At 43.0% G+C, this 26,692-nt stretch overlaps 2 protein-coding genes across 2 annotated transcripts; one reads left to right on the forward strand and one right to left on the reverse strand.

Moving 5' to 3' along the window:
- Nucleotides 1-5,415: 5,415 nt before the first annotated feature.
- rpl22 (ribosomal protein L22) lies at nucleotides 5,416-19,992 on the reverse strand. The gene is made up of 4 exons (XM_083661573.1): nucleotides 19,945-19,992; nucleotides 19,289-19,399; nucleotides 18,782-18,906; nucleotides 5,416-5,605 (listed from the first exon to the last, which is right to left on the reverse strand). The coding sequence occupies exons 1-4, from the start codon at nucleotides 19,954-19,956 to the stop codon at nucleotides 5,461-5,463; spliced, it is 393 nt and encodes a 130-aa protein (XP_083517699.1). The 5' UTR covers nucleotides 19,957-19,992; the 3' UTR covers nucleotides 5,416-5,460.
- Nucleotides 19,993-20,832: 840 nt separating this feature from the next.
- LOC310799465 (LYR motif-containing protein 4A-like) lies at nucleotides 20,833-26,058 on the forward strand. Its single transcript, XM_083662054.1, has 3 exons — nucleotides 20,833-20,942; nucleotides 21,634-21,754; nucleotides 25,289-26,058. Exons 1-3 carry the CDS (start codon nucleotides 20,860-20,862, stop codon nucleotides 25,334-25,336), a joined length of 252 nt encoding a protein of 83 aa, XP_083518180.1. The 5' UTR covers nucleotides 20,833-20,859; the 3' UTR covers nucleotides 25,337-26,058.
- The last annotated feature ends 634 nt before the right edge of the window (nucleotides 26,059-26,692 follow it).

Genomic DNA, 26,692 nt, shown 5'->3' on the forward strand with positions numbered 1-26,692 from the left:
GAGTAGAAGCTGGTCTGCAGCAGTCCCCATTTGACATGCTGAATCAGTGCATCTTGGGTGGGAGGCAAGTTCTCAAGGGACTTGGTACCATTTGAGAAAAGCTGATGTCTGGCTTCATCTACTTGGCTGGAGACACAGCTCTTGCTGGACATGACAACAACCATAATGCTTCCAGTCTTTGGACATCGACATCTGAGTTGATAGGTTCAGGCTCCAAGGTGAAGGCGTCCACGGTCTCAGTGAGATCCGATGTTGCTTCCCAAGCTGCCCATCCACTCCTTTTCCCATAGCCCTGGAAGGCTGATGTAGTATCACATAATTTTAGCACATGGAGGAGATGTAATGCCAGTGATCTCTGGGGACCAAGAACATTGCAGATTTTGTGAACATAAATGTACTTTCCACATGTGAAGCCGATCCAGTTCTCTGTGAGGCCTAATGTGTAGAAGAAGCGTATTGCAAGTATTACAACATCACTGTCGGACGTATGGATCCTGAGTTTCTATGGCTACTGGCCCAGCATGTGCCAGGTGCTATAAATCATTCTACTGTAGTGTCTGCTTCAGGATGGTTACAAGGCTGAAGTGCAGATATGTCATATTCAGATCTGTTGGAAAGTACAACATCCTTCTTGGTAGAAAGGAGGAGTTCATCCCAAAACCCTGGTCGCCCTCACCTTGGGGTTGTCATGTACAGCAAAAGCTGTGGCTCCAGCCAAGTAGATGATGCTAGACATTGGCTTTTTTCAAATGCATCAAGAGAACCTGCCTCCCACCCAAGATGCACTGATTCAGCATGTCAAATGGGGACTGCTGCAGGCCAGCTTCTACTGGAATCAGGCAACCTCTGTCCAACAAAATATCCAGAGTTCAGTACGTGGGGCTGGTACTGGGACTCCATGACCAAGACTTTGGAACCTTACTGGACCCATCTTCCAGATGCCAGTAAAGCCTGAGCAATCATTCTCTGCTGTGTCTGCAAAAAGTAATGTAGTATGTGCTGTGAATGTTGTAAAGCTGGAGCCCGTGGCACCTCAATGTGGATGCAAGAGTGCCTGTACCAACAATGAGGGTCGAGACAACAATATTTTAGTAATCTGGCTGTGGATATAAGGATATAAACAAACCCACTTGTCATCTGAAGTCTTTTATGAAAAATCAGTCACCCTGGTAAATCAAAAGGACTGAGCACTTCTAACTCAATTCAACCTATGGACATAAGTAGGCTACTACTCACTTGTACATATAGGCACCAATATATGTTTTGTTATGTTGTTTTTGTTTCTGATATTGTAATATTTTGTTCAAATTCTAAACACCTTTGATCAGTATTGATAGCATTTCACATTTATGGAGAGCATTGATGCACAGACTGGCTATTACCTGTATCAATGGGAATGGGTTATACTCTATTTGTCTAATTGTTTCAATAAAATCTGTAAGATACATACTGTAGATTGTTTGTTTCCACCAGTTTGATGGTAACTTATTCTTACAAGTCTACACTCAATCTGGGTGAAAGTGTATGTAAAAAAAAAAATTGGTTAGTGGCCATATTGGTAGCCTACTTACTATGCAAAGTAGAGTGCTATAGATAGATTCCATCATAAATCTGAGTATTACAATGTGTTTCTAAAACTCAAAAACCATAAAATGGACACCGAGTTTACTAAAAGCATCAACAGTTATGGTAAAACTCATATTCAGGTAGCCGCCATCTTGGAAATATGCAGATTAGGGGTCCACACACATGTTCATTAGTAAAGATAAGCATTCCAACACCTTTCTAATGGTCAAAAAACATAAGATAGACACCAAGTCTGTATTTCTAGCTCATCTCTTTCAAAAGTTATAGCCAAAATCTTTTTCGGACAGTGGTCATATTGGATCTGGCCACCATGGTGACCCCGGGGGTCACCGGCTCGGGCACTCTGGCTCAATTGTTAGAGCATGCCCTGGGCTAATTCTGGGCAAAATCTGGTGCTTTTAGACTTGATTTGCATGAACTTAGCCTCAAATGTCCCTAAAAGTCCCACAACTATTATGTTTTGCATGGTGTTATAAATCGAGTGATAACACACATTTAGCTACCATTGGTGCAATGCTCTCACATATTTTCTAACTCTAGAGATGTATACCTTGCCAAAAATCAATATGAGCATTATTCCCAACCCTCTTGGCCCATGGACTAATATGTAGATAGATTTTTTTTGCAAGATTTTGAGAGTAAATTAGACACTTTTTTCAAATGTTTTTGAGTTTTACTATACCAAACCTGTTAAAATCATTAAAACAACCCTCTCAATCAATTCCTCATGCAGAAATCATACAGAAAAGTGGTGTCATTTGTCTCTGTATGACGTCTAGTTCAAAAGTTATGACCCTTATCCATTTTCATCAGACATCGCAATATGCCCGCAAAGACCCACATGGAAAGAATCTATATGTACCCTATATGTTTTAATATAGGGCCACATATAGTTTTCCCATATATGGTGCATACATAAAATTGGCCGTTTTCCTATATTATATGTACATATATGTACCTATATGTATAGGTACATATATGTACCTATATGTACATATAATATAGGAAATCGGCCAATTTTATGTATGCACCATATATGGGAAACCTATATGTACATATATGTACCTATATGTAGGATTTTAAATAAAAAAAAATAGCAGCCCACACGGGATTCGAACCCCGTTCAAGCCGTGCGCTCTAGTGCTGAGCTATACATTTTCTTATATTTACCACAGAGCCGGGCACATTATATACTCTCGCACACAACGTAGACCACAATTGTCAGCGATCGGGAAGTTATTTTATGTGATGCGTACAATCGTAACAGACTAAAATGATGTGTGTATGTGTGCATCTATAGTCTGTAGGCTGTACGGCTTCAGAGGTTAACTTCATTTAACACCAGAGACTCAGGAGGTAGGCCTACACAGAGCCTCGTATAGTCTGTTACAATAACTTATAGTGTGCCCAGAGCACCTCGTTCCGCACTTGGTGCAGACTTGCTTTGGTCTAGTCAGTCACAGCTAGTAAGTACTTGCGCATGCGCGTTGCTGCAGGAACTGAATTCATTATTTTATAGTATTGCGCTAAACTATTAACCATAGTTGTGTCCTGGAAGCTTTTTGCTGGCACCACATAGCCTATAGTCCCATATTTATGATATTTCATGTGACATAAAATGCGTTGAAATGTAGTTTTCGTGTAGATCAGATTTCAACTCTCAGTTACACAATAAAAGACAATAAAATGCCAATTCACACACTATCAATATTGTCTCTATTCCAAACTACAACAAATGTTTTAACAATATGATGAACCAAATTGTGTTTTTTTACACGTTTACGTTGTAACCGCATTTTAGCCGGTTGAAAAGAGGGTGAAATTAGGTCTTAGACGTTCAAACCCAATATCACCCAGATTTAAACTAAAAATCAACGTTGAAAAAACGTTTTGTGCTCGCTGGGTATATGACACAGTGTATACAAACAGATTTGTAAATGACCTATATAGGAGGCATATACCTTGTATTGTGTACATATATGGCCTATATGTGGATATAAAGAAGTGAGACCTATATGACCTCTATTATGAACATATAGGGCCTTTATGTGTATATAAAGAAGCTATATAGGAGACATATATGCCCTGTATGTGCACATATAGTACCTATATGTGGATATAAAGAAGCTATAGGAGACCTATATGCCCGGTATATGCACTTATATGCACCTGAATCTGGCCTATATGCAACCTATATGCGGCATAAATGTGGCCTATATGCGCATATATGCACCTAAATCTGTCCTATATGCAACCTATATGCGGCATATATATGGCCTATATGCTCCTATATGCGCATATATGCACCTAAATCTGGCCTATATGCAACCTATATGCGGCATATATATGGCCTATATGCTCCTATATGCGCATATATGCACCTAAATCTGGCCTATATGCAACCTATATGCGGCATATATATGGCCTATATGCGCATATATGCACCTAAATCTGGCCTATATGCAACCTATATGCGGCATATATATGGCCTATATGCTCATATATGCTGCATATAGGTTGCATATAGGTTGCATATATGTTCATATAGATTCTTTCCATGTGGGGATGGCCGCCAAACGGACCCATGGGACACTATTTCAACGGGGTAACAACAAAATTTGTTTATTAGACACCTTGAGGAGTACAAAAATCTATGTTAGAAAAATATATCTTTCGGGTGCGCGGGGACCCCCCGTTCCTACTAGACTACATATGATGCTACCAAAAACGTTTTTTTTTTTATTTTTTTTTCTCCTTGAAGCAAAAAACACATACAGGATATAAGTGATGAGATTTATGGCACATAAAAAAAAAAAGAAAGGCTTCCATAGGCTTCCATCATATTTAGGTCATTTTCAAAACTTTCCCTTCATACATTTCCTTAACACTTTTTTTCCTTCGTTGAGGACATATTGAGGATACAAAATCAGTTGAGTTTGGTTTTGTTGCAATTAGTGTGAGGTTGACCCACATATTTGCGTAAAATGCCTGGACTAATGCTCTGTACAGCTGTACAGAGGATGCCCCGTAATAGAGACCTCATCAGAGGAAGCATGTGACAATTTCAACTTCAATTGTTAATGGATCGATCTCTGGGTACCACACAGTTCCCCTAAATCACCTCCTAAGTACTGCTTAATGATAGTAAGTTGTTCATAAGTTATCAGTATGCTTTGCGTAGTATGGGCCTTATAAGGTGGTAGTAGCCTACCACTAAAGCTTAGGATCGTACAACTTCTTTGCCATCAGGAAAACGCTTATGCCCTAGTACAGGGTTCAGCAACCTTTTGGATATGAAGTGCCATTTTCAAATGTGCTCGTCAATCAGTGTGCTACAAAAAGATTGACTCCAAATTTAAATCTGCCAACGGATCTCTCATGTTGGTTCATCCAAAATCAGGACATTGAAATTAAAGCCGTATACAAGATACACAGCACGGTCTTCCGTGCTGGGTGACTACCGTAAATATCCTAAAAAACATGCAGAGCAAATGCAAATGGCTGTGAAATGGTAATTTGGCAGGGCACGTCAACATTTCTACAAAAAAATCTCAAGTTGGCACACTTATTGCTACTGTGTCACTGGTTACCCCTTTGCGTGCCAGAGGTAGAACCCATGCCATAGGTTGCTGACCGCCGGCCTAGAAGTTGTAGAACATGGCCATGCAGGATAAAGCATTAATACGTGCTTTATAATTATTAATAAACAGCCAATATGCTGTTAATATAAATGCTAATAAGCAACTAGTTAATGGTGATTATGTCTACCTTAATATAAAAGTGTTGCCAACATTTCAAATATTCCAGCAATTAACAGCAAACACAGGATTTATTTCCATTTGAAAGTTTTATTAAAAGTGGTGTGGCCATGTTTTAATCTTCGTCCTCCTCCTCTTCCTCATCCTGGTTGATCTGGAAGTAGCGCAGCTCGTAGCTCTCCTTGGTGTTGGCCACCACCCTCAGCCAGTCCCTGAGGTTGTTCTTCTTCAGATACTTCTTGGTCAGATATTTCAAGTACCTGGGAGACAAGGGAGAGACCAACATCAAACTTTTGAGTTGTCATGTCCAGAAAGAAATATATATATTTTTTACATGCCAACATTCACTGCAACCACAGTACAGAGGGTTTTGCACAGTCTGTTTAGTGTTTTTTTGTTTTATCCTGCATGGAGAAACAGACAGGTGGACGTTAACACATCTAATATAAGTTCCAGTTGAGACAATCACAGGCAGACAGAGAATTTAGTTATGACCTCTAACACTATTTATACCATGGTCTGGGCAAATACTTGATTCTGATTGGCTGCAGGGTGTCCATTATTTTCTGACAATGACACCTACTAGTTCCAGTCAAACTGTGTTCACTGTTCTAAATTAATGCGCTGGCTACATCGTATCAGTCTGGATCTAAAATGAGTAATTTACAAACACCGAGTCTAGTCCTTCAATGCCTAAATCCTCTGAAGAGCACAGGATGGCCACTGTAAGTTACTGATGAATGACATCAAATGATGTCACAAGTTCACTGTGACAAAAATTGAAACAAGAGAGCCCACATTGCCAAATGTATAGATCGATAGATAGTTTATGGACCCGTTTCAGTCCATTGACAATTGACCTTTTCTAAAGCCCAATTTATGCTTTGTCTGCCGACACTTTTGAAACGGTCGCCGACAGAAATGAGGACTTGAGTCGACACTTTCAAGTGTGGGCGAGCAGCAGTGTCTGCTACCTGGTGAAATGTCTAGTGTCGCTGACTACGTCACGATGTGTCGCGCAAGTGTTATTGGCTATATAGACGGTACGCGCTTGACTTCCAAGTTTTGGTTTTCACTCGATTGAAATGAATGAACGTGTCTCCGCTATTTTTATCAGCCTGTCCTTGATGTATGACTTCGTGAAAATCACAAAGAACACCGTGACCAATTTCCCAGAGAGAGAGGAGGTGAGTTGTGTGTCGTTTATATGCGGCTGCAGCCAAGTACGTTACATCTTGCCTCCGAGGTGGTTTCACTGTGTATTCCTCTTCTCTTGGCTGTCTGCTTATAGCGTTCGGGTGTCACGTGACCGCTGAACCGAGGCGAACGTCCTCTGAAGTATAAATGAAACACCATGAGCTACACTTTCTTTTTCGTCTGCGACCATGTGCTGAGCGACACTTTCTAATAAGTATCAAACAAAAGAAAAGTAGTCCCACCCCTTTTTGCTCTGTGCTCCAATAACAGTTGAGCAAGCTTGGCACCTGGCAGAACCACATCAGCTATCCCCTTACCTTTATAATGGCAGCCTATGGAGTCAGCCTACAGTGTGACATGAGTGCAGACTGTAAAGTCTACCAGACTTTACAGAATGTAACTTTACAGACTGTAAAGTCTACCAGACTTTACAGTCTGCACTTTTCACTAAAGCCACACAGTTCAGACAAGTTAAATCTTGGAATGCAGAGTCTCTCAGTCTCTCAGTCTGACAACTAATATGACTCTGGGACAGGTGGCTGATATACAATGTCAAAATATAAGCAATGCGACGTATAGTTTGAGATACTAACGTTTGTTTGCATAGCTGGGTATTCCCCGATTCGATACGACTCCAATACACATTGAAGGTCCCGATTTGATTTGCGATTTGATATCAATATTTCAGTTACAATACCAATTTTGCTTGGATATTAAGGAGATTCTCAAAGAAATAATGCTGTAAATTGTACAAGGAACCTGGACTCTACCTGGTGCATTATTACAAATATTAATGTTTGCAAGATCTAAGAACAAACCACATGAGCCTAACGGGGTTAAAGCTTCAAGCATCCACGGGAAAAGGCATATCAAAAGATCAATATTGGGATTTATGGATCGAAATCAGTTCCTTCAAATGAATATCGATTCGATATTGATATTTTTTTTAAGCCAGCCCTATTTGTTTGACACAGCTTTTCCACTATTTCTCACTGCTGCTCTCGACATGACATTTGACTGAGGTTCTGCTGGCAGAGTGAAAAGATGAAAAGGTAAATTGAGTATGTCAGTATTGGGCTGTGCTTCCCTCAATTAACTTCAAACAAGATTTAGCTTTACAAATTCAAACAACGCTTCAGTCACAACACATGTTTAGTCTTTCACTGCAGATACTGTAACTATATTGTACAGTATTGCTCACACTGTATTTATGGAAGAAACTGCATGTAAACAGATCAGGACCCCCCCCCAGCAGTTAAAGCTGACTGTACGAGCCGTTTTGATAGTAGCTAACTTGAACATTTATTTCTTAAATTCTTGAAATTACAATGCATAATATGTTGGCTAATTAGAATTATGTGTATTTTGCTCATTACAATTTTGTGTTTGTGTGTAGTTTAGAGCTGGGCTCGGGCTGAATTTTCCTTACCGAACCCGACCGAGCCCGTCACATTATTAGCCGAGCCCGGCCCGGCCCGACAGGTGTCAATTGATAATCTGTCCGAGCCCGGCCCGAACCCCCTCCCTGATTTTTTTTCCCCCTCAGAGCGCAGCGAGCGCATAATTCAATGAGTCTGTCCAGCCTATAAACAGATATAATCCCAAACCAAAATCAGTCCTCGTAATTCAAAGCAGTCAATGATTAATACGTAATGTACAAAGCAAAGCACCAAACAGCCTAATTCGTGCGTGCCGTGGTGCACTGCCCACACAGTCCCACATCGCTGAAAGAAGTACTGCACGGAGCCGACACGCAGCTGACTCCGGGCAGAGCAGCAGAGTGCATGTCTGGGCGTGTTTCATTCGATGCCTTCAAGTGCTTTCATTAACGTAGTAAATTAGCTCAGGAGCTGATGATAGATATATTTGAAGGCAAAAACAAGTGACTCATTACGTGACCGAGCCCGGCCCGAGCCCGAACGCGACTTCAATGTTTCTGTCCGAACCCGGCCCGTAAGTCGGGCCGGGTTCGGGTTCCGAGTCCGACGGGCCGGGTAGCCCTGCTCTAGTGTAGTTCACTCTGTGGTGTTGGTCTTTACTCTGGCCACAAGATGGCAGTATATGTTTTGGGCATTTGATACAAGTAGCACAATGCAGCAGGTGTTTTAAACTAGGGATGTTCATCAATTATTGAAAATTGATAATTGATCGTTAAGGAATTGATTCGATCATGTGGAATTTTGATCGATTATTATTATTATTATTATTTTTTTTTTTGCGGACTAGGTTTGGGTGGAATTCGTTCCTCCTCGCCCCACTCCATTGCACAGCCGACTAACGTGAGGTGGAGCTTCATATAGTCTCTAGTTTTCTGGCTGGGCATGGGCCTTTGTGCCAACAAAACAGTTTTAAACATGGGGAATTCACACCGGCATGCGCCGGGGACACAAACAAACGCACCCAGCGGTCTGCGGACCTCAGTGAGGCTCAGGCCTGTTGATTTGACTCTTGTGCTGTCAGCTAAGCTGGAAGACGCCGATTGCCTTACATCATGTAACCTGACATGTAACATGTTTGTTTACCTGGCCACAGCGCTAGTGCCTGATATTCTTACTACACAGCGGCATCGCCATTATAGCTGGCCGAGAACGCGCAACGTTATTACCAGACCAGAGTAAAAAAAAAAAAAAAAAAAAAAAAAAAAAACTATTATTATTATTACGCCATCGATAATCGATAATTGATCGATAATTTTCCCGATTTTCGATTTTTCAAAATGAACATCCCTAGTGCCTGCCACACAGAGGCTCTCCAGGCTGTCCTCTGTGCCTGCCACACAGAGACTCTCCAGCCTGTTTGGAAAGACGCATTACTGCGGCCAACACAACTTTTACCAACTTCTGTTTGACCAAAACCAGGCGTGTACATGTATACAACTCAACACCAGGCGTGTACATGTATAAACCCAACACCAGGCGTGTACATGTATAAACTCAACACCAGGCGTGTACATGTATAAAACTCAACACCAGGCGTGTACATGTATAAACTCAACACCAGGCGTGTACATGTATAAAACTCAACACCAGGCGTGTACTAGGGCTGTGCGATTAATCGATTTTGAATCGTAATCGAATTAATTAGTTAGGACGATGTTAAAAAAATGAAAATCGTAAAATCGTTTTTTTTTTTTTTTTTTTTATTAAAATTTTTAATTTTTAATTTAATTTTCACTTTAACTAGGGTAAGTACGTTACGCGGGGCGGCTCTCTCTCATGTACGCATGCTGCTACTTGTCCATTCTCCCCGCTGTAAAGTCTCTAGAGGCTGTGATACTGGCTACTAAAAACAGCAGCGCAATGGACTTATTTCAACACCTCCGACCAAAAAGCACAGAGTGAGCACTGAGCCTCTCTCTTGTCGCTTGTTGCACTGTGGGCTGTAGCCTACAAGATAACGATTGCCACAACACACTCACGCGCGCACACGAACACAGACGTTATCACCGGACGATGAAACGTTGCCTTTACAGTTCACATAATAACAAAACAACACGTGAGGCCACCGAGTACTGATAGATTGGCTGTATTCATGGCTGTAAGTTAGCAGCCTCAGCTGACTCACCTGTCCCTGTGTGTCTGAATTTCCCCCTAACTGCTATCGCAGTTCCACGCATTCCTGTTGTGATTTTGTGTTATTCTAGTACAGATATAACTCCGAGCACGGGTGGTCGATTAGACACTAATATAATTATCTCACGAAGGAACACGCAAATCCACCAGTGTCAAGTTAGCAAGCAACAGTTAAGCATAGCAGCGGCAAGCTAAAACAGGAAGTTGAGTTGTTCTACCTTCAGAGTAAAAGCGTAAATTGTCAATTATGGAAAAAAGGGGGGAAAAGAGCTCTGCAGGGCAACAAATGTTTAGAGAAGTATAATAGTATAATAAATCGAAATCGAAATCGAAAATCGAGTTTTGAGAGAAAAAATCGTCAATTTTAGTTTTAGGCAAAATCGCACAGCCCTAGCGTGTACATGTATAAAACTCAACACCAGGCGTGTACATGTATAAAACTCAACACCAGGCGTGTACATGTATAAAACTCAACACCAGGCGTGTACATGTATAAAACTCAACACCAGGCGTGTACATGTATCAGGGTGTATTCTCACCTATCTCGTTTGGAGCAGTTGTTCCGAAACAGAGAGCGTTTTCCCCCTTGGTGCGGTTCGTTTGGGGGAGTGTGAACACAGCCATCGCACTCGGATGCGGGACAAAACAAGCGGACCGAGATGGCCAAGAAAGGGTGGTCTCGGCCCGCTTTAAACAAACTCTGGTGCGGTTCATTTGTAGTGAGAACGTGATCTGACCTCGATCCGACACAAAGCAGGAAACAGTGCGCACTTTTGGATAAGACAGTTGCCGTAGTCAGCTGTGCTGTGCGTAATGGCCTGAAGAACGAGCATTTTTATCGTTTAAAAACCATGCATCATCACATAAACAGTTTGAACTCGATCATCTTACCTCTGGTCTCCATTAAATAACAAGTCGTGGTAATCAGAGCCAGCCTTCTTTGTGATAAGATTGTCTGGTTCAATCAGACAATCAGACTGATTGCATGTATTCCTTGAAATGTCCGTAGGCTATTATTAAATTATTTATTAATATTTTATTCCTGACAGGACAGGTGTTCATAGCTTATGTGTCGGCTAATCCTCTGAAGTCTCCGTGATAGTAGCCAATAGCAGAGGTTGCGAGGGACTTTGATCTTCTATCTCCAAATTCCCAATAGACAGCCTAAATAAATAAATAAATAAATAACTCTCACTCTCTCCCGAACTTTCTTTCTTTCTCTCTCCTCACACGCGCACACCCGACGTAGCCTACAATGTAGGTGTAACAAAACACATTATTATAATCATATAAAATCTCTGGGAATTATTTTTTCCATCCCGGGAGGCTATTAGCCTACCAGAGTGTCTCCTGGCCAATCCAAGAGGCTTGGCAATACTATTTGGACCGTTTCATTTGTGGCTGTGTGAACACAAACCAACCAAGGCACAAATGCAACAATTGTATCAATTAAGCCCCGGAATCGGAAACAAAGCAAACGACCCAGAGGTGTGAATACACCCTAAAACTCAACACCAGGCGTGTACATGTATAAAACACCAGGCGTGTACATGTATAAAACTCAACACCAGGCGTGTACATGTATAAAACACCAGGCGTGTACATGTATAAAACACCAGGCGTGTACATGTATAAAACACCAGGCGTGTACATGTATAAAACACCAGGGGCCGGTTGCACCAAGTGGTCTTAACTATGCCTGGTCGTAACTCCTACGTCGGTCTTAGTTAAGACCAGTCTTTAGAGTGGATTTATGCCTGTTGCACCAACACGGCTTACGTCTGGTCTTAACTACGCGGGTCGTAGCAATGCGCGTCCATGTGAATTGCCAGGGAATGCCCCCTGATTGGATGATGTTGCAAAAATGTGCCTCGCGACCTGCTTGGAGCGTCACTGTGCCACTACGCTCTATCAGCCACTACTGTAAGTGTGTCACTACACCCTCCCTCCTCCCATCCTCCCTCGCTCCGGGGGAAAAATGGCGGTGATTGAGCCAGACAGACAGTCTGAATGAAATTGAATGTAACCCAATTCTATGTATTAAATTCTAAAAAATTAACTGCAACATTTGGGAAGGCTAAGCCACACAACTAGTTAGTTATAATCTTAACATCGTGCTTTCAAAGGCGGAGAACTGGCTGTGTTACGACGATGACGGTAAACTCAAAAAGGTCACCGCAGAGACAGGCAGGCTCTACGCCTCCTCCTGACCAGGCGTAAGAGTTACGCCTGGTCGTAGTGAAAAGAAGGCTTAAGCCATCTTGGTGCAACCGGCGTAGCTGTTAGGTCGTAAAGTTACGACCAACTTAGCTTAAGACCAGTGTAAGACCAGTTGGTGCAACTGGCCCCAGGCGTGTACATGTATAAAACTCAACACCAGGCGTGTACATGTATAAAACACCAGGCGTGTACATGTATAAAACACCAGGCGTGTACATGTATAAAACTCAACACCAGACATGTATAAACTCAACACCAGGCGTGTACATGTATAAAACTCAACACCAGGCGTGTACATGTATAAACTCAACACCAGGCGTGTACATGTATAAAACTCAACACCAGGCGTGTACATGTATAAACTCAACACCAGGCGTGTACATGTATAAAACTCAACACCAGGCGTGTACATGTATAAACTCAACACCAGGCGTGTACATGTATAAAACTCAACACCAGGCGTGTACATGTATAAACTCAACACCAGGCGTGTACATGTATAATGCCTGGTTCAGACTACACGAATTCAGCCCGATATTAGACCGATTTGGTCGTGCGCGACAGATTTTCAGCGTCGGGCCCGAATATGACCGTCGGGGACGACGATCGGCCGTCTTCACCTCTTGTAGTGTGACATAATCAAAGACCAGCGTCGGGACCAGTCGGGACGTCTAGGACGCCTCACGACGCCCTGACGAAAAGACTGGCATGTCAGTCTTTTGGACTTGGTTTCGCCTAGTGTGACACCCCGGAAGACAGGTATCAGGTCCTGGGGAGACCGCTCCCCGCTTATAGTTTTCATTTGCAGGTTAAACAACATGTCACTTCGCTGAGCTCTGTTATTGAAGCTTTGACAAGGCCTGAATTTTACAATATATGTTTTGAAATAAATGTTTAAAAATCGATTGTGTGTTAAAAGCTTGTGTTACGTTTTCATTGGCGTTAATACACTAATAATTCATTTCAATGTCCGCAATTCAGTTGGTTGATGAAATCGATTTGTGGTGTGGGAGATTCCAGCTGTCAAAAGAAGAGAAAAGACTTGCTCCTGGCCAATCCCGGCGCTTGACTGCTGCGTAGGCGGGCACAGGTGGTTTTTGCGTAACCTATGTGCGATTCGAAATAACGCCTCCCCGCTCGATACAGATTTCACCCGCTCCGCACCGCTCAAAAGAATAAAAGAGATAAAAAGGCCAGGGTGTTTTAATTTGCGTTTAAACGCCTGGGCAATGGGCATTGCTCACTACAAATAACATGAGCTCAGCAGAGTCGGCTGCATGCTCGTTTCTCTTCCTTCTTGTCTCGCAGCAGCTGGCAAGAAAATAGTGGGCGTGCACATGAAGTATAGTCTTATTGGAGGCTGGAGCGGACATCACAGTGCATCAGTGTCACTCATCCAAATAACGTTAAATCTGCAAGGGATATATATAGCACCTGGATTACATACATGTTTCACATAGGGTTGTGTTTTGATTTCAATGTTTTATTTTGTCCAATATTGAAATGTTCTACAATTGCATATTGTGCTAACATAAACATTATTTCTATCTACCACTTAACCTATTTAGGCTGATTTGGTTGCTATTTCTTGTCAATGTATTGGCCTCAATGCATGCTGGGAGGTTTCGTTCACAGGTCCGCCTCCCCGACGACCTGTGAACTCGCTGACGACAGCAGACGACGTGATGACGGTGGCATACGATGCTCTGTCGGTGTTAAGCGAGAATACACTTGTAGTGTGGCCAGTCTCCCGACCAAGACATGCCACGAATTTATGGCAGTATGATGGTCTCGTCTGACATGGTGACATCGTGAACAACAAAAAATATCGTGTAGTCTGATCCTGGCATAAAACTCAACACCAGGCGTGTACATGTATAAAACTCAACACCAGGCGTGTACATGTATAAACTCAACACCAGGCATGTACATGTATAAACTCAACACCAGGCATGTACATGTATAAACTCAACACCAGGCGTGTACATGTATAAACTCAACACCAGGCGTGTACATGTATAAAACTCAACACCAGGCGTGTACATGTATAAAACTCAACACCAGGCGTGTACATGTATAAACTCAACACCAGGCATGTACATGTATAAACTCAACACCAGGCGTGTACATGTATAAAACTCAACACCAGGCGTGTACATGTATAAACTCAACACCAGGCATGTACATGTATAAACTCAACACCAGGCATGTACATGTATAAACTCAACACCAGGCGTGTACATGTATAAACTCAACACCAGGCGTGTACATGTATAAAACTCAACACCAGGCATGTACATGTATAAACTCAACACCAGGCATGTACATGTATAAACTCAACACCAGGCGTGTACATGTATAAAACTCAACACCAGGCGTGTACATGTATAAAACTCAACACCAGGCGTGTACATGTATAAAACTCAACACCAGGAGCCGAGTGCACCAGCTGGGCGTAAAAAAGTAGGCCTTAACTGTTACGCCGGTCTTAGCTACGCCTGACGTTGTGATTTGAATTTACACCTAGTGCACCAAGCCTGACTTAACATGGTCGTAGATGCGCCCGGTCTTTAGGCTGCGGACGTGCGCGTTCACGTGAAAACGTAGTTGTTGTCAAGCAACACACTTCTCTCAGACAAGCTCGAGACAGCTGACAGACAGCTCCAACTCAGCTCAAAGCATAGAAACATTCTCACAGCTAAATTTAACAGCGCCAACACAAACAAACAGAAACAAGATGCATGGAATTTGATCACAAGTGCAATCAGTACTGAATGTGATGGCAGACTGCGCACTGTGGGCAGTTGACGAGAAATTGAAAGATCTTCCGACGCAACGCATCAGCTTTTAAAAACCCGCCGACGAGCGGAGGTCCTGCGCCCAAAACGTCCATTCACAGCACATATCGATCGATATTTTTGGAGAAGATTCCCGCGCATCGCAGGACTGAACGGCACTGACAGTACAGAGCCGTCAGTCCCGACAGCGCAGATCAAGATGAGACAGCTGTCAGTCAGTATGGGTACGCCTTGGGTGTAACTTTTACGTCTGGTATGGAGCAGGCATACAGGGCTTAAAGGGATAGTTCGGTTTGTTTGAAGTTGGGTCCTATCAGCTAGTCACATACACTAACGTAATTAGGTACAGTGTTCTGGACGCTGAGCGCAGTGTCTAACGAGATCCGGCACCCAGAGGAGCAGCCTCGCGCAGCCTCACCAGCTTTTTCTCTCAGTACTGGGGGTCAACAACTAAAACTATAACTGTAATTTAGCCACCTAAAACAACGCCCACCTAAACAAATCGATATCCGTGTACATGCACGCTCTATTTTGACAATTTTCAGCGCTTTACTTTTCCGCAAAACAGCAGTTTCATTCGGCACTGCTTTTTCTCCAAACCGTACAACTACCGTGTTCCTCCGCTAAAAGCCAGGTCAGAGCCGCAGCACTGGATTACTCCGCAGTTATTTGGGGGTAGGCTATTTTATTTCTCCCGGTTTGAAGACACAACAAATAGAATACACGGACGAAAATATGAGTGATTTTGATAGCGAGGATGATATGCCATTCACCTTGGTGACAAGAGGATACAATTATGAACCAGAGAGAATACAGAAGAGGAACTTTTGCAGAGAGTGAACAGGCAGAGAGATGCGCCTGCTGTCTAAATGCCTGGGTGCCCTGGCTGCAAACCTTATTCACCATTCCCAGGATAAATTGTGGAAAACGACCCAGACCAGAGAGGCCAGGTGACTTGTTGTCTCTAAAGTAAGTCAGTGTTTTATCTCTCTTCTTCCTGTTTTGTAAACCGCGGCTCTGTGCTCTGTGCTGGCTTTAGCGGAGGAATACGGTGGTTGTACGGCTGGGAGAAAAAGCAGTGCCGAATGAAACTGCTGTTTTGCGGAAAAGTAAAGTGCTGAAAATTGTCAAAATAGAGCGTGCATGTACACAGATATCGATTTGTTAAGGTGGGCGTTGTTTTAGGTGTTTTAGGTGGCTAAATTACGTTTTAGTTGTTGACCCCCAGTACTGAGAGAAAAAGCTGGTGAGGCTGCGCGAGGCTGCTCCTCTGGGTGCCGGATCTCGTTAGACACTGCGCTCAGCGTCCAGAACACTGTACCTAATTACGTTAGTGTATGTGACTAGCTGATGGGACCCAACTTCAAACAAACCGAACTATCCCTTTAAGACTACATGGTGCACTAGTCATAAAATTAAGTTAGTCGTAACTTTGAGTTCTATGTCGGACATAGCGTTACACCTAGGCGTATGCCCAGCTGGTGCACTCTGCTCCAGGCGTGTACATGTATAAACTCAACACCAGGCGTGTACCTGTATAAAACTCAACACCAGGCGTGTACATGTATAAACTCAACACCAGGCGTGTACCTGTATAAAACTCAACACCAGGCGTGTACATGTATAAAACTCAACACCAGGCGTGTACATGTATAAAACTCAACACCAGGCGTGTACATGTATAAAACTCAACACCAGGCGTGTACATGTATAAACTCAACACCAGGCGTGTACATGTATAAACTCAACACCAGGCGTGTACATGTATAAAACTCAACACCAGGCGTGTACATGTATAAAACTCAACACCAGGCGTGTACATGTATAAAACTCAACACCAGGCGTGTACATGTATAAACTCAACACCAGGCGTGTACATGTATAAACTCAACACCAGGCGTGTACATGTATAAAACTCAACACCAGGCGTGTACATGTATAAACTCAACACCAGGCGTGTACATGTATAAACTCAACACCAGGCGTGTACATGTATAAACTCAACACCAGGCGTGTACATGTATAAACTCAACACCAGGCGTGTACATGTATAAACTCAACACCAGGCGTGTACATGTATAAAACTCAACACCAGGCGTGTACATGTATAAAACTCAACACCAGGCGTGTACATGTATAAACTCAACACCAGGCGTGTACATGTATAAAACTCAACACCAGGCGTGTACATGTATAAACTCAACACCAGGCGTGTACATGTATAAACTCAACACCAGGCGTGTACATGTATAAAACTCAACACCAGGCGTGTACATGTATAAACTCAACACCAGGCGTGTACATGTATAAACTCAACACCAGGCGTGTACATGTATAAACTCAACACCAGGCGTGTACATGTATAAACTCAACACCAGGCGTGTACATGTATAAACTCAACACCAGGCGTGTACATGTATAAAACTCAACACCAGGCGTGTACATGTATAAAACTCAACACCAGGCGTGTACATGTATAAAGTCAAATAAAGACCTAGGCTTCATTGAGTTGAGGCGCTCTATGTTTGAAAGACGTACAGTAAACCACTCCTCTATTTGCCTTTGATCATAGGGGGCCTTGGCTATTACCATGGCAACCAGGGCCATTATTACCATGGCAACCAGGGCCACTATCAATGAAATCTGCTGTCTGTAGTACAGTACTACAAGAGGTAAGTAGGACAACACAATTAAAATGCATGAGAAGGGGGGGGGGGGGGGGTCTTCAGAGAAATTGATGCCAAAATCAACACTGGACTATTGAATAAGGAGGCCAGCAAACACAAGCAAACCTCTTCTAACAGTGTTGTTGAATAGACCAGGCAGCATTCATTTGAATAACGACAAATAAGTCATTTACATATGAACATCGATGACCCTTTATAGTAGTAGTAATGATTTCTATATAGCGGCACACGGTGGCTCAGTGGTTAGCACCGTCGCCTCACAAGGTCACGGGTTGGAATCTCCACCCCGGTCCTTTCTGTGTGGAGTCTGCATGTTCTCCCCGTGTTTGCGTGGGTCTCTCCTCTGGCTGCTCCGGTTTCCTCCCAACAGTCTACAGATATGCAGTGTTTGTGTAGTATCGCAATGTATATCATCTAGTACTACCCGCTGAATAAGTGTCCAAATGGCCCCAGGGCCGCAAGAAATGCATTTCTTGCACATGAGATTACTTTTAGCCTTTTAATCATAAAGATTATCGAAAGATATTCCATATTCCAGACTGAAATGTTATAACAGAAGTGGAGTATTGGCCAGAATGACATGAACATTTGGACACTTATTCACCAGTATCTTGCATGTTGCATTCAGGTGCACTGTAATTTATTTATTTTTACCGTGGAAACAATTAAGTTGAGCCCAAAATCACAAATCAGAATGAGGGGGTCCCCGGTATATTTTCTATCTTGTAAGGGGTCCTTGGCTGAAAAACATTTGAGAACCTCTGGCTTAGACGTGTCTAAAGTAATTCCACAACAGTAGCTGGCATTCGCTGAAATGAAGCCTCACAAACCAGACCAGATATGACCGACTCAGGATAATCGTGACAGACTTAAGGTACAGTTACAGTATATTTAAATGGGGATATGCAAAAACACAAATTCCAATCATCTCATTGAACAATAACAATAACTGTATTTTATACCTCTTGGAAAAGGGAACCTCGGAGTTCACAGCGATTTTGCTCTTGCTCCGCTCGATGGTCACCACACCACCACCCAGGTTTCCAGATTTGCCATTCACCTTAATGCGCTCCTGCAGGAACTGCTCCTGTAGTTACAAAGACACAGCAAATCACATACAGCCGGATCTGATGCAAGATATTTCATAAACAACCCCGAAAATAAACTGATTACAGGAATCAGAAATCTAACACGCGGTGACGAGTGATGTACAGAAACTCTAGTACAAAGTACTGACAGGTGACGACTATTGTAGTTGGTTTGTTAGTTTCTGTTTCAACATTAACAGCAAGCCAACATATACAATCACTTATGCTTTTTGTCAACTTACTGCAAAGACAGTCAAACTGCAGTGTACTCGCATCCAGGGGTCAAGCCTGGCTGCTGTGCATTGTGTACACTACAGCACCATCTGGCCGATATCAGATCTCTGGAAATAGGCTATTACCTCCAACAACTGGTCTACTTACAAAGTTGGCAGCGTCCATGATGCCATCTTCGACAGGGTGAGTGCAGTCCAGGGTGAACTTCAGGATCTGCTTCTTCTTCTTACCACCCTGCTTCTTCACCATTGGCTTTTTCTACAGCAGAGCAAAACACACATACAGTCAAGCACAAACTGTAAGGTTCTTTAATAAAACACACATACAGTCAAGCACAAACTGTAAGGTTCTTTAATAAGGGCATCATAGCAAGCATAGGTAAGACAGCTGAGACTGGGGCATTTTCTTCTGCCGAATAACATTGCATCCAGTTAATGGTAGGTAGCGTTAGCTGGTTTGTGGCTAGCATTGGCGTCACTCTTCGCAAACATTTATCAACGGCAGCATTTTACAGCCTTTAAACAACTGTTTCTATGACGTGTTGACTATGCCCTGCAGAGCCGCATTTAGCTACGCTAATGTGCTGACGTTCACCTACGTTAGCCCAACGTTAGCTACTGCTAGCTAAAGTTAGCACTAGCCAACGTGGTTGGAGCCGACACACTAAACAAAGCCATATAAAAGGCTCTTCGTCCCTGTGGTAGATGTATTAGGTGCACTGATTATATACACAGGTAAAATGACAAAACACAAGCACAGCCATGCCGTCTGCATGTTGTTTTTCTCCACATGTTGCTACTCACAAGCGGTGCCATGATTGGCAGATTTGGCAGAAAGGAAGGAGGAAAGGCTGCGCAGGAAGTATAATACCCGCTGCACAACCGATGCCATCGATTTATCTGCAATTGATTAAGCGACGTTTATTAACCCGAACGGTCTAACCAGTCTATGGGTCTAACTACCCACCCGACTTATATTATTAATGTTGTGTTGTCGTATAAATGAAGAAGCAGTGTTTAACTGAAAATGCTTTATTTGTCTCGTGTTTGTCATTTCATTCGAGAAGGGACCAGCTCCGGCCGGGGCCAGTACAGAGCACGCCCTCTAAGTACAGAGCACGCCCCCCTAAGTACAGAGCACGCCCCCCCTAAGTACAGAGCACGCCCTCTAAGTACAGAGCACGCCCTCTAAGTACAGCCCATAGGCGAGAAATTGAGAATTAAAATAATAAGCAACCGTTTAAATTGAAATGTGTCCGACGTAATGTTCACATTTTTTAAACTGAATCGTAACATGTATTTTTTTTGTTTTTACTTTTTACTTAATGGAACATTACCTCGTCCTCGCCCCCCTACAGAGCACGCCCACTATCGTCTAGTTCAACTATCCAGCTCAGAGCACGCCCCTACAGAGCACGCCCATGGGCGAGACACGATTTAGAGAACGGTGAGAAGAATTAAAATAAACATAACCGTTGTGTCAGTCGTCACGTTCAAAGTTTTTAAACTTAATCTAACATTACCTCATCAATTTTTGTTAAGGTGGAACTGGAGTAAGGCCCAATTATAGTAATATGGCTACTGAAGACAGTGGACGTAGGAAACTTCTCGGCATGGCGGGCAGTGGTGACAATCCAGTAGGTGGCGGTAATGCAACACTTAAGGATGCGAACAGCCATAAATTCCAAGGAAGAAGAAGAAGTTGTTATCCAATCAAACATGGCGTCTACTCGGAGTCAGGTGCTCTCCCTGTACAGAATGCTGCTCAGAGAGAGCTACAAGTTCCCCTCATACAACTACAGGTAGGCCTACATTACATACAACAGCTAACGTTAGACCTACACTATTAACTAGCCTACTACTGTTATTACTGTTACTTATTGTGTTTATTGTCAGACAGACAGACAGACAGACAGACAGACAGACAGACAGACAGACAGACAGACACACATGCAGTCAGAGAGACAGACAGAGAGACAGACAGACAGACAGACAGACAGACAGACAGACAGACAGACAGACAGATAGATAGATAGATAGATAGATAGATAGATAGATAGATGTGGAGTTGTGTAATAGCTGATCTGCTATGCTGCGCCCTCTGCTGTTCAGACATGAAGACACAACTCATTGCAGAGATATAACCACATAGAGAGACTATAGATAGATAATATAGATCTATAAAGTAAGGTATGGAAAACTTAAGTAAAAAAAAAAAGGTGGTAAACAAAAAAAGCTGGTAAGTAGCTAAACTAGTTGACGAATGTCTGTTTGTGGATTCATCACTGTCTGGCGGAATCCTTGTATCTCTAAAAATGCTTTTTTTTCACAAGGAAGAAAAATTTTAACATGGTGTAATAGTAATAACAACATTAATAACCAGTAATATAACATATTTCACTGGTCCAAAGTACCTGAAACTGTGTGTGTGTGTGTGTGTGTTGTTTGTGTGTGTGTGTGTGTGTGTGTGTGTGTGTGTGTGTGTGTGTGTAGGACCTACGCGGTGCGGCGTGTGCGCTCCTCCTTCAGAGAGAACATGGGGGTTGAGAACGTGAAGCAGCTTGAGGACCTGCTGAGCAGAGGCAGAGAGGACCTGTCTGTGGTGCGGAGACAGGTAGGCCGAGACTCACACTGAGAGAGAGAGAGAGAGAGCAAAACTCATAAAAGTGGTCCTCAGTTGTAAAGATTATTTTGCTGAACACAAAGGGTTAGGGTTTCATAACGTTTGTTAACCACATACCTTATTTCAGGCATTTCACCTAAATCCCCATCAAAAAAATCCCATTGACTTTGAGAAGGGAACCAGGCGATGCTATAACTTCCTGGTTTTAGGACTCTTTCCTGGAGCACTCTATTATAGAGGGTTTTAACTTGACAACACAAACATTCTAAATTGGTGTTGCAGTGTTTGCTAATACAACAGCTGTCAGGAAATAAGTTAGCTTTCAAACTGTTCCCTAGCAACACAATTCCGTGAAAACCGTCTATAGCAAGGGTGGGCAATTATTTTTCCTTGCGGGCCACATGAGAAACCCAGATTGTCGCCGTGGGCCAAGAAAATGTCATGCTGCAAGCTCTAATTAAAGTGTAGAAAACATACTGTGCACTTATTCTTCAGCATGTATTATTGTAAATCACTCCAAACAGCCAATTTAGGTCATCTCATTTGATGTTTTAGCCTCATACGTAAAATGGTGTAGTTTCTCTTAGACCTCCTGGGCCAGGCAGGACCAGGCAGAACCAGGCAGAACCAGACAGAACCAGGCAGAACCAGCATGAGGGCCGCTTCTGGCAGCCGGGGTGTATAATGCCCAGGTCTGGTCTATAGTGATGGGGTGTGTTAAAGAGCATGCTGCAGGTTGGAGACACCGTTTTGACGTGGCAGGTGTAATCAACATTAACACATTCACTGCCAGCCTTTTTTTTTTACTGTAGGTAGCTTTTGCCAGAGGGTTTTTTTGAGGATTCTGGCTCATTTTACAAGAGCCAAGGATAATTTTCTGCTTGGAGTTTGTCAACACAAAGTTCACAAAAGTACTAATAGAATGTGTGCTTTCTCTGTCTAAAAGAGTTAGTTTGTAGAGTTAGTAGTTATGTAGATATTAGCCGTTGAGTACAGCATGGTTTCAGCGTCTGAGACAAAAAGCTGAGATAATCGCAGTTTTGTGAAATTCAATATCAAACAGTCACTTTAACCATTTATTTTTGGCATCAGTGAGACATCAGACATAAACAATATAGTTCTGAACAGTAATTTCCTCCATAGCAGCACCCGCACCCCCTCTCCTTACAACTCCTCCCTCCGTGGGCGTGTCTGGTGGATTTCAGCAGCGTTTGTCAGTCACAAGCCAGTCTCTCCTGCCTGTCTGAGCAGTGAGCAGCAGCCTCCCTCTCTGGCGGCCCCTCGTCGGCGAGCGTGGATGTGGCTTAATCCGTTCTTGGATTTTCGGTTGAGAGCTTTGACGAAGCCTTGTGTGACTCTAGGCTTTATGCTGCGCGCTTCAAAGTGTGCTTTCCACCCAGTCCACCTTTGGAACCCCCCACCGCCGTGCGCCCGTGTGAAAGGTTTTCGCCTACAGTATGAGAATGAGGCTCGTTCGCTTCTGGGTCCTCGGTTGAGCTCAGCTGGAATGCGTGCGTTTCTGGCCAAACAACACTCAATAGTCTGAGCACCGTCGCCACTCAGTGGGTCGGCGGAATGGATTGCACACGCCCGGCGGCTCTAACAGTATAATAGAAGATGCAAAAGGGCCAGATCAACGATCCACCGTCAAAAAAAAAAAAACGATTTTTTTGACGTATCAATACGTCGCTGGCAGTCAACGGTTGGATTCTGCTTGACGTATCAATACGTCGTTGGCAGTTAACGTGTTAATGGGGGCTCTGGCTCCGGAATACTTAAATGGAATGATGGAATGGAACCTGCTCTACTTCCTGCTTAGCACCTCAAAACATGGAATTGGCGGCGGTTGCTGAAATGGAACTCCCTCTTGTGATGTTACAAAGATGCAAACTAGAGTCACTACAGTCACCCTTTTCATCCCAAAATAGGATTTCTGAGTGTGTTTTTTCGTCTGCCCTGGTATCTGTCACCTTTTTCACTCTCCATGACTTTGCATTCATGTGTCAGCCCCAGCAGAACATCCAGCAACAAGTGATGTCACAGGTGTTGAACTGTCTGCCCCAGCAGAACATCCAGCAACAAGTGATGTCACAGGTGTTGAACTGTCTGCCCCAGCAGAACATCCAGCAACAAGTGATGTCACAGGTGTTGAACTGTCTGCCCCAGCAGAACATCCAGCAACAAGTGATGTCACAGGTGTTGAACGCCCATTTGGAATGCCACTTTTCTCTATATTTCTGCCCTGGGGGCCGGGGAAAAAGTGTTGTTTTTGGGGGTATTTTTCGTACTAATCGTGAGCCCAAAATGTACATTCAGACTTTTTTTTTTTTTTTTTAACCTGCACCATGCTCTTTAAAGGGTAACTAACACTAACCCTAACCCCTAAAACAAAGCTTTTAACCAATATATATAATTTTAATTTTATACACCCCCTTTTCCACCCATTTGATCATTAGCTAACGCCAGAGTCATATACTAGAAGAGTTGCAACATCTCCACTCACTCCAATGGAGCAGGTTTTTTTGCGAGGATTAAGCAGGGCTGTCTGTTTGTGATGTACTTTTGAATGGGTCAGATGTTTAAAGAATCAAATTATATATTATCAGCTTTATTTTATGCATTCAAATGTAGCGCGAGCCCCCTTCCTGGCTATAGAGCTGGGGCAACGCAAGGCATTGTGGGTAATCATGATCCGCTCCTGTACTGTAGCTAATGCTAGCTGTTAGCCATGGGCTAACATTAGTTACATGGCAGTAAAACGCCACTGAATGACCAGTTTGATAGATGGTAAATGGTCTGCATTTATATAGCGCTTTTATCCAAAGCGCTTTACAGTCAGTAGGTACATTCACCCATTCACACACCGATGGCGGCAGGCTACCACGCTGGCACACCAACGGGAGCAATTTGGGGTTCAGTGTCTTGTCCAAGGACAATTCGACATGCAGACTGGAGAAGCCGGGAATCGAACCACCGACCTCTTTTATCCAAAGCGATTACTGGACGACCCGCTCTACCTCCTGAGCTACAGCCGCCCCCAAGAACTTTCAACCAGTTCGAGTCACACTTTTTCCGTACAGTCCACCAGTGTTGTCTAGTTGTTGATATTTATAACAATATTGTAGCTCTAATATAATGTTTGTCTCGACGCGGGTAAAGTGTCATGGCGCTGTTTCCGGTAAATATTTCCGGCGTGAGGCTAGCGCAGACAAAGAGTATACTGAGCCAAGAGGAGACGCTCTTCTGCTTCTTTGACAACAGTGCGTCTGCAGTCAATTTGCATTGCAAACTAGCGGGTTTATTTTTTAAATTAAGCAGCATGCCGTTTTGCCAGAAGTCTGGGGGGTAAGTCCCCCTTTAATGCCCCAGTATGCAACTATTATGACCATATCAAACTGATTTATGTTTCCATGTCTTTCTGTCTACCTCTCTCTCTTTCTACCTCTCTCTCTATCTGTCTACCTCTCTCTCTGTCTCTCTCTGCCTACTTCTCTGTTTCTCTGTCTACCTCTCTCTATCTCTCAGGTGGCTATTGGTCGGCTGTACGGCGCTCAGAAAAGCATCTTGGAGTGACAGGGGACCTCGGTGAGGCCTTCTACTGAACGTCCTGTTGTCATGGCGATGCACGGTGGATCCAACATGGACGCTCACCGCTGACATTCCCACGATGCACTGCAGAGAGGCAGAGAGGTGTCACTCTGTCATGTTTTTACCAAGTTTGTTTATGTATTAAATGATGTTGTGTGGGGTGCGCAGGAACGAGGACACAGTATCCCTGGATCCACGCATCTTTATTCCAACACCACACTATTTACATCACATGCTATGCATTTGCTTGTGATATTATCAACCCGGCCGACCAAACTCTAACCCAACCCGGAACTCAGTGCCCCCTTAACTCCCGTGAGGCCCGCTTACTCTCAGGGGCACTGGAACTGGGGGTGCTTAGGGTGCTGCAGCCCCCTCTGCTGTTTTGTATTGGAATTGCAATGTAATATATATATACCGGTATATATATATATATATATATATATATATATATATATATATATATACATACATATGATTAAAATGTGTTTTATGTTTTATACTGTGATATTTACGGTTTAGTTGAAGACTATGAGCAGAGCAAAGGGGGTGGAGATGTTATTTTTGATGTTTGGTTTAATAAATAATAATAAGTTCAGTGTTTCAGCCTGTGTTGCTGTCTGTTGCAAATGAATTAGAGCAGGGGTGTCCAAACTTTTTTGAATGGGCCAGAATATATAATGTGAAAATGCTGGGGGGCCAGGTGCTTCTTGCATCATATGGGTTATAACAAAATAAAATAAAAAATCACATACAATTGTACTCTTAACTATTTTGTTTACCATCTGAAAACATTAGTTCTGCATGTGCTGTTCCTACTTGGTGCTTGTACAAACTGTATGCAAAATGCAAATTGAACTTGCTTGATTAACCAATACTGTGTGGAGGGCCACATACTGCAGAGTATATTTTGAGCGACAAACCGAGGGGCAATTAAAATCTGTCCGCTGGCCGCAATTGGCCCCAGGGCCGGACTTTGGACATGAGTCATATGATCCAATGTTTCATGTCCCCTTTCAGATTTGTACACTCTGCCATGAACCCACAATCCATCTGAACCACCAAGCAGAATGCAAACACAGGCAAGTTCAATATAAATCAGGGTATTGCTGGTACAATGAAAACCACTCACAAATGAAAAATGTCCTTTACAGGCAAGTCCAAACAAACTATTGGCCAAAAACTGAGTTGAGAGTTTCATAATAATAATAATAAAACCAGTTATAAATTCAGTTTGTTCACTTCAATTCAGTTCTCAAATCTCTTCAGAGTAAATTTCCTCTTCCCAAACAAATCAATAAAGGATCTCTCCAAAAAGAAAATTAACCAAACATTTTCGAC

This window comes from Poromitra crassiceps, assembly GCF_964638095.1.
Source record: "Poromitra crassiceps genome assembly, chromosome: 27".
Taxonomy (NCBI): Eukaryota; Metazoa; Chordata; class Actinopteri; order Beryciformes; family Melamphaidae; genus Poromitra; species Poromitra crassiceps.

Excerpts from the sequence above, each read along its gene's own strand:
- rpl22 (XM_083661573.1), bottom strand. Across the intron at positions 18,907-19,288 it reads TCATGGACGCTGCCAACTTT|GAGCAGTTCCTGCAGGAGCG; the intron begins GTAAGTAGACCA and ends TTGTAACTACAG. Across the intron at positions 5,606-18,781 it reads GAGGTTCCCTTTTCCAAGAG|GTACTTGAAATATCTGACCA; the intron begins GTATAAAATACA and ends CTTGTCTCCCAG.
- LOC310799465 (XM_083662054.1), top strand. The coding sequence starts at position 20,860 with ATGGCGTCTACTCGGAGTCAGGTGCTCTCCCTGTACAGAATGCTGCTC. Across the intron at positions 20,943-21,633 it reads TTCCCCTCATACAACTACAG|GACCTACGCGGTGCGGCGTG; the intron begins GTAGGCCTACAT and ends GTGTGTGTGTAG. Across the intron at positions 21,755-25,288 it reads TGTCTGTGGTGCGGAGACAG|GTGGCTATTGGTCGGCTGTA; the intron begins GTAGGCCGAGAC and ends TCTATCTCTCAG.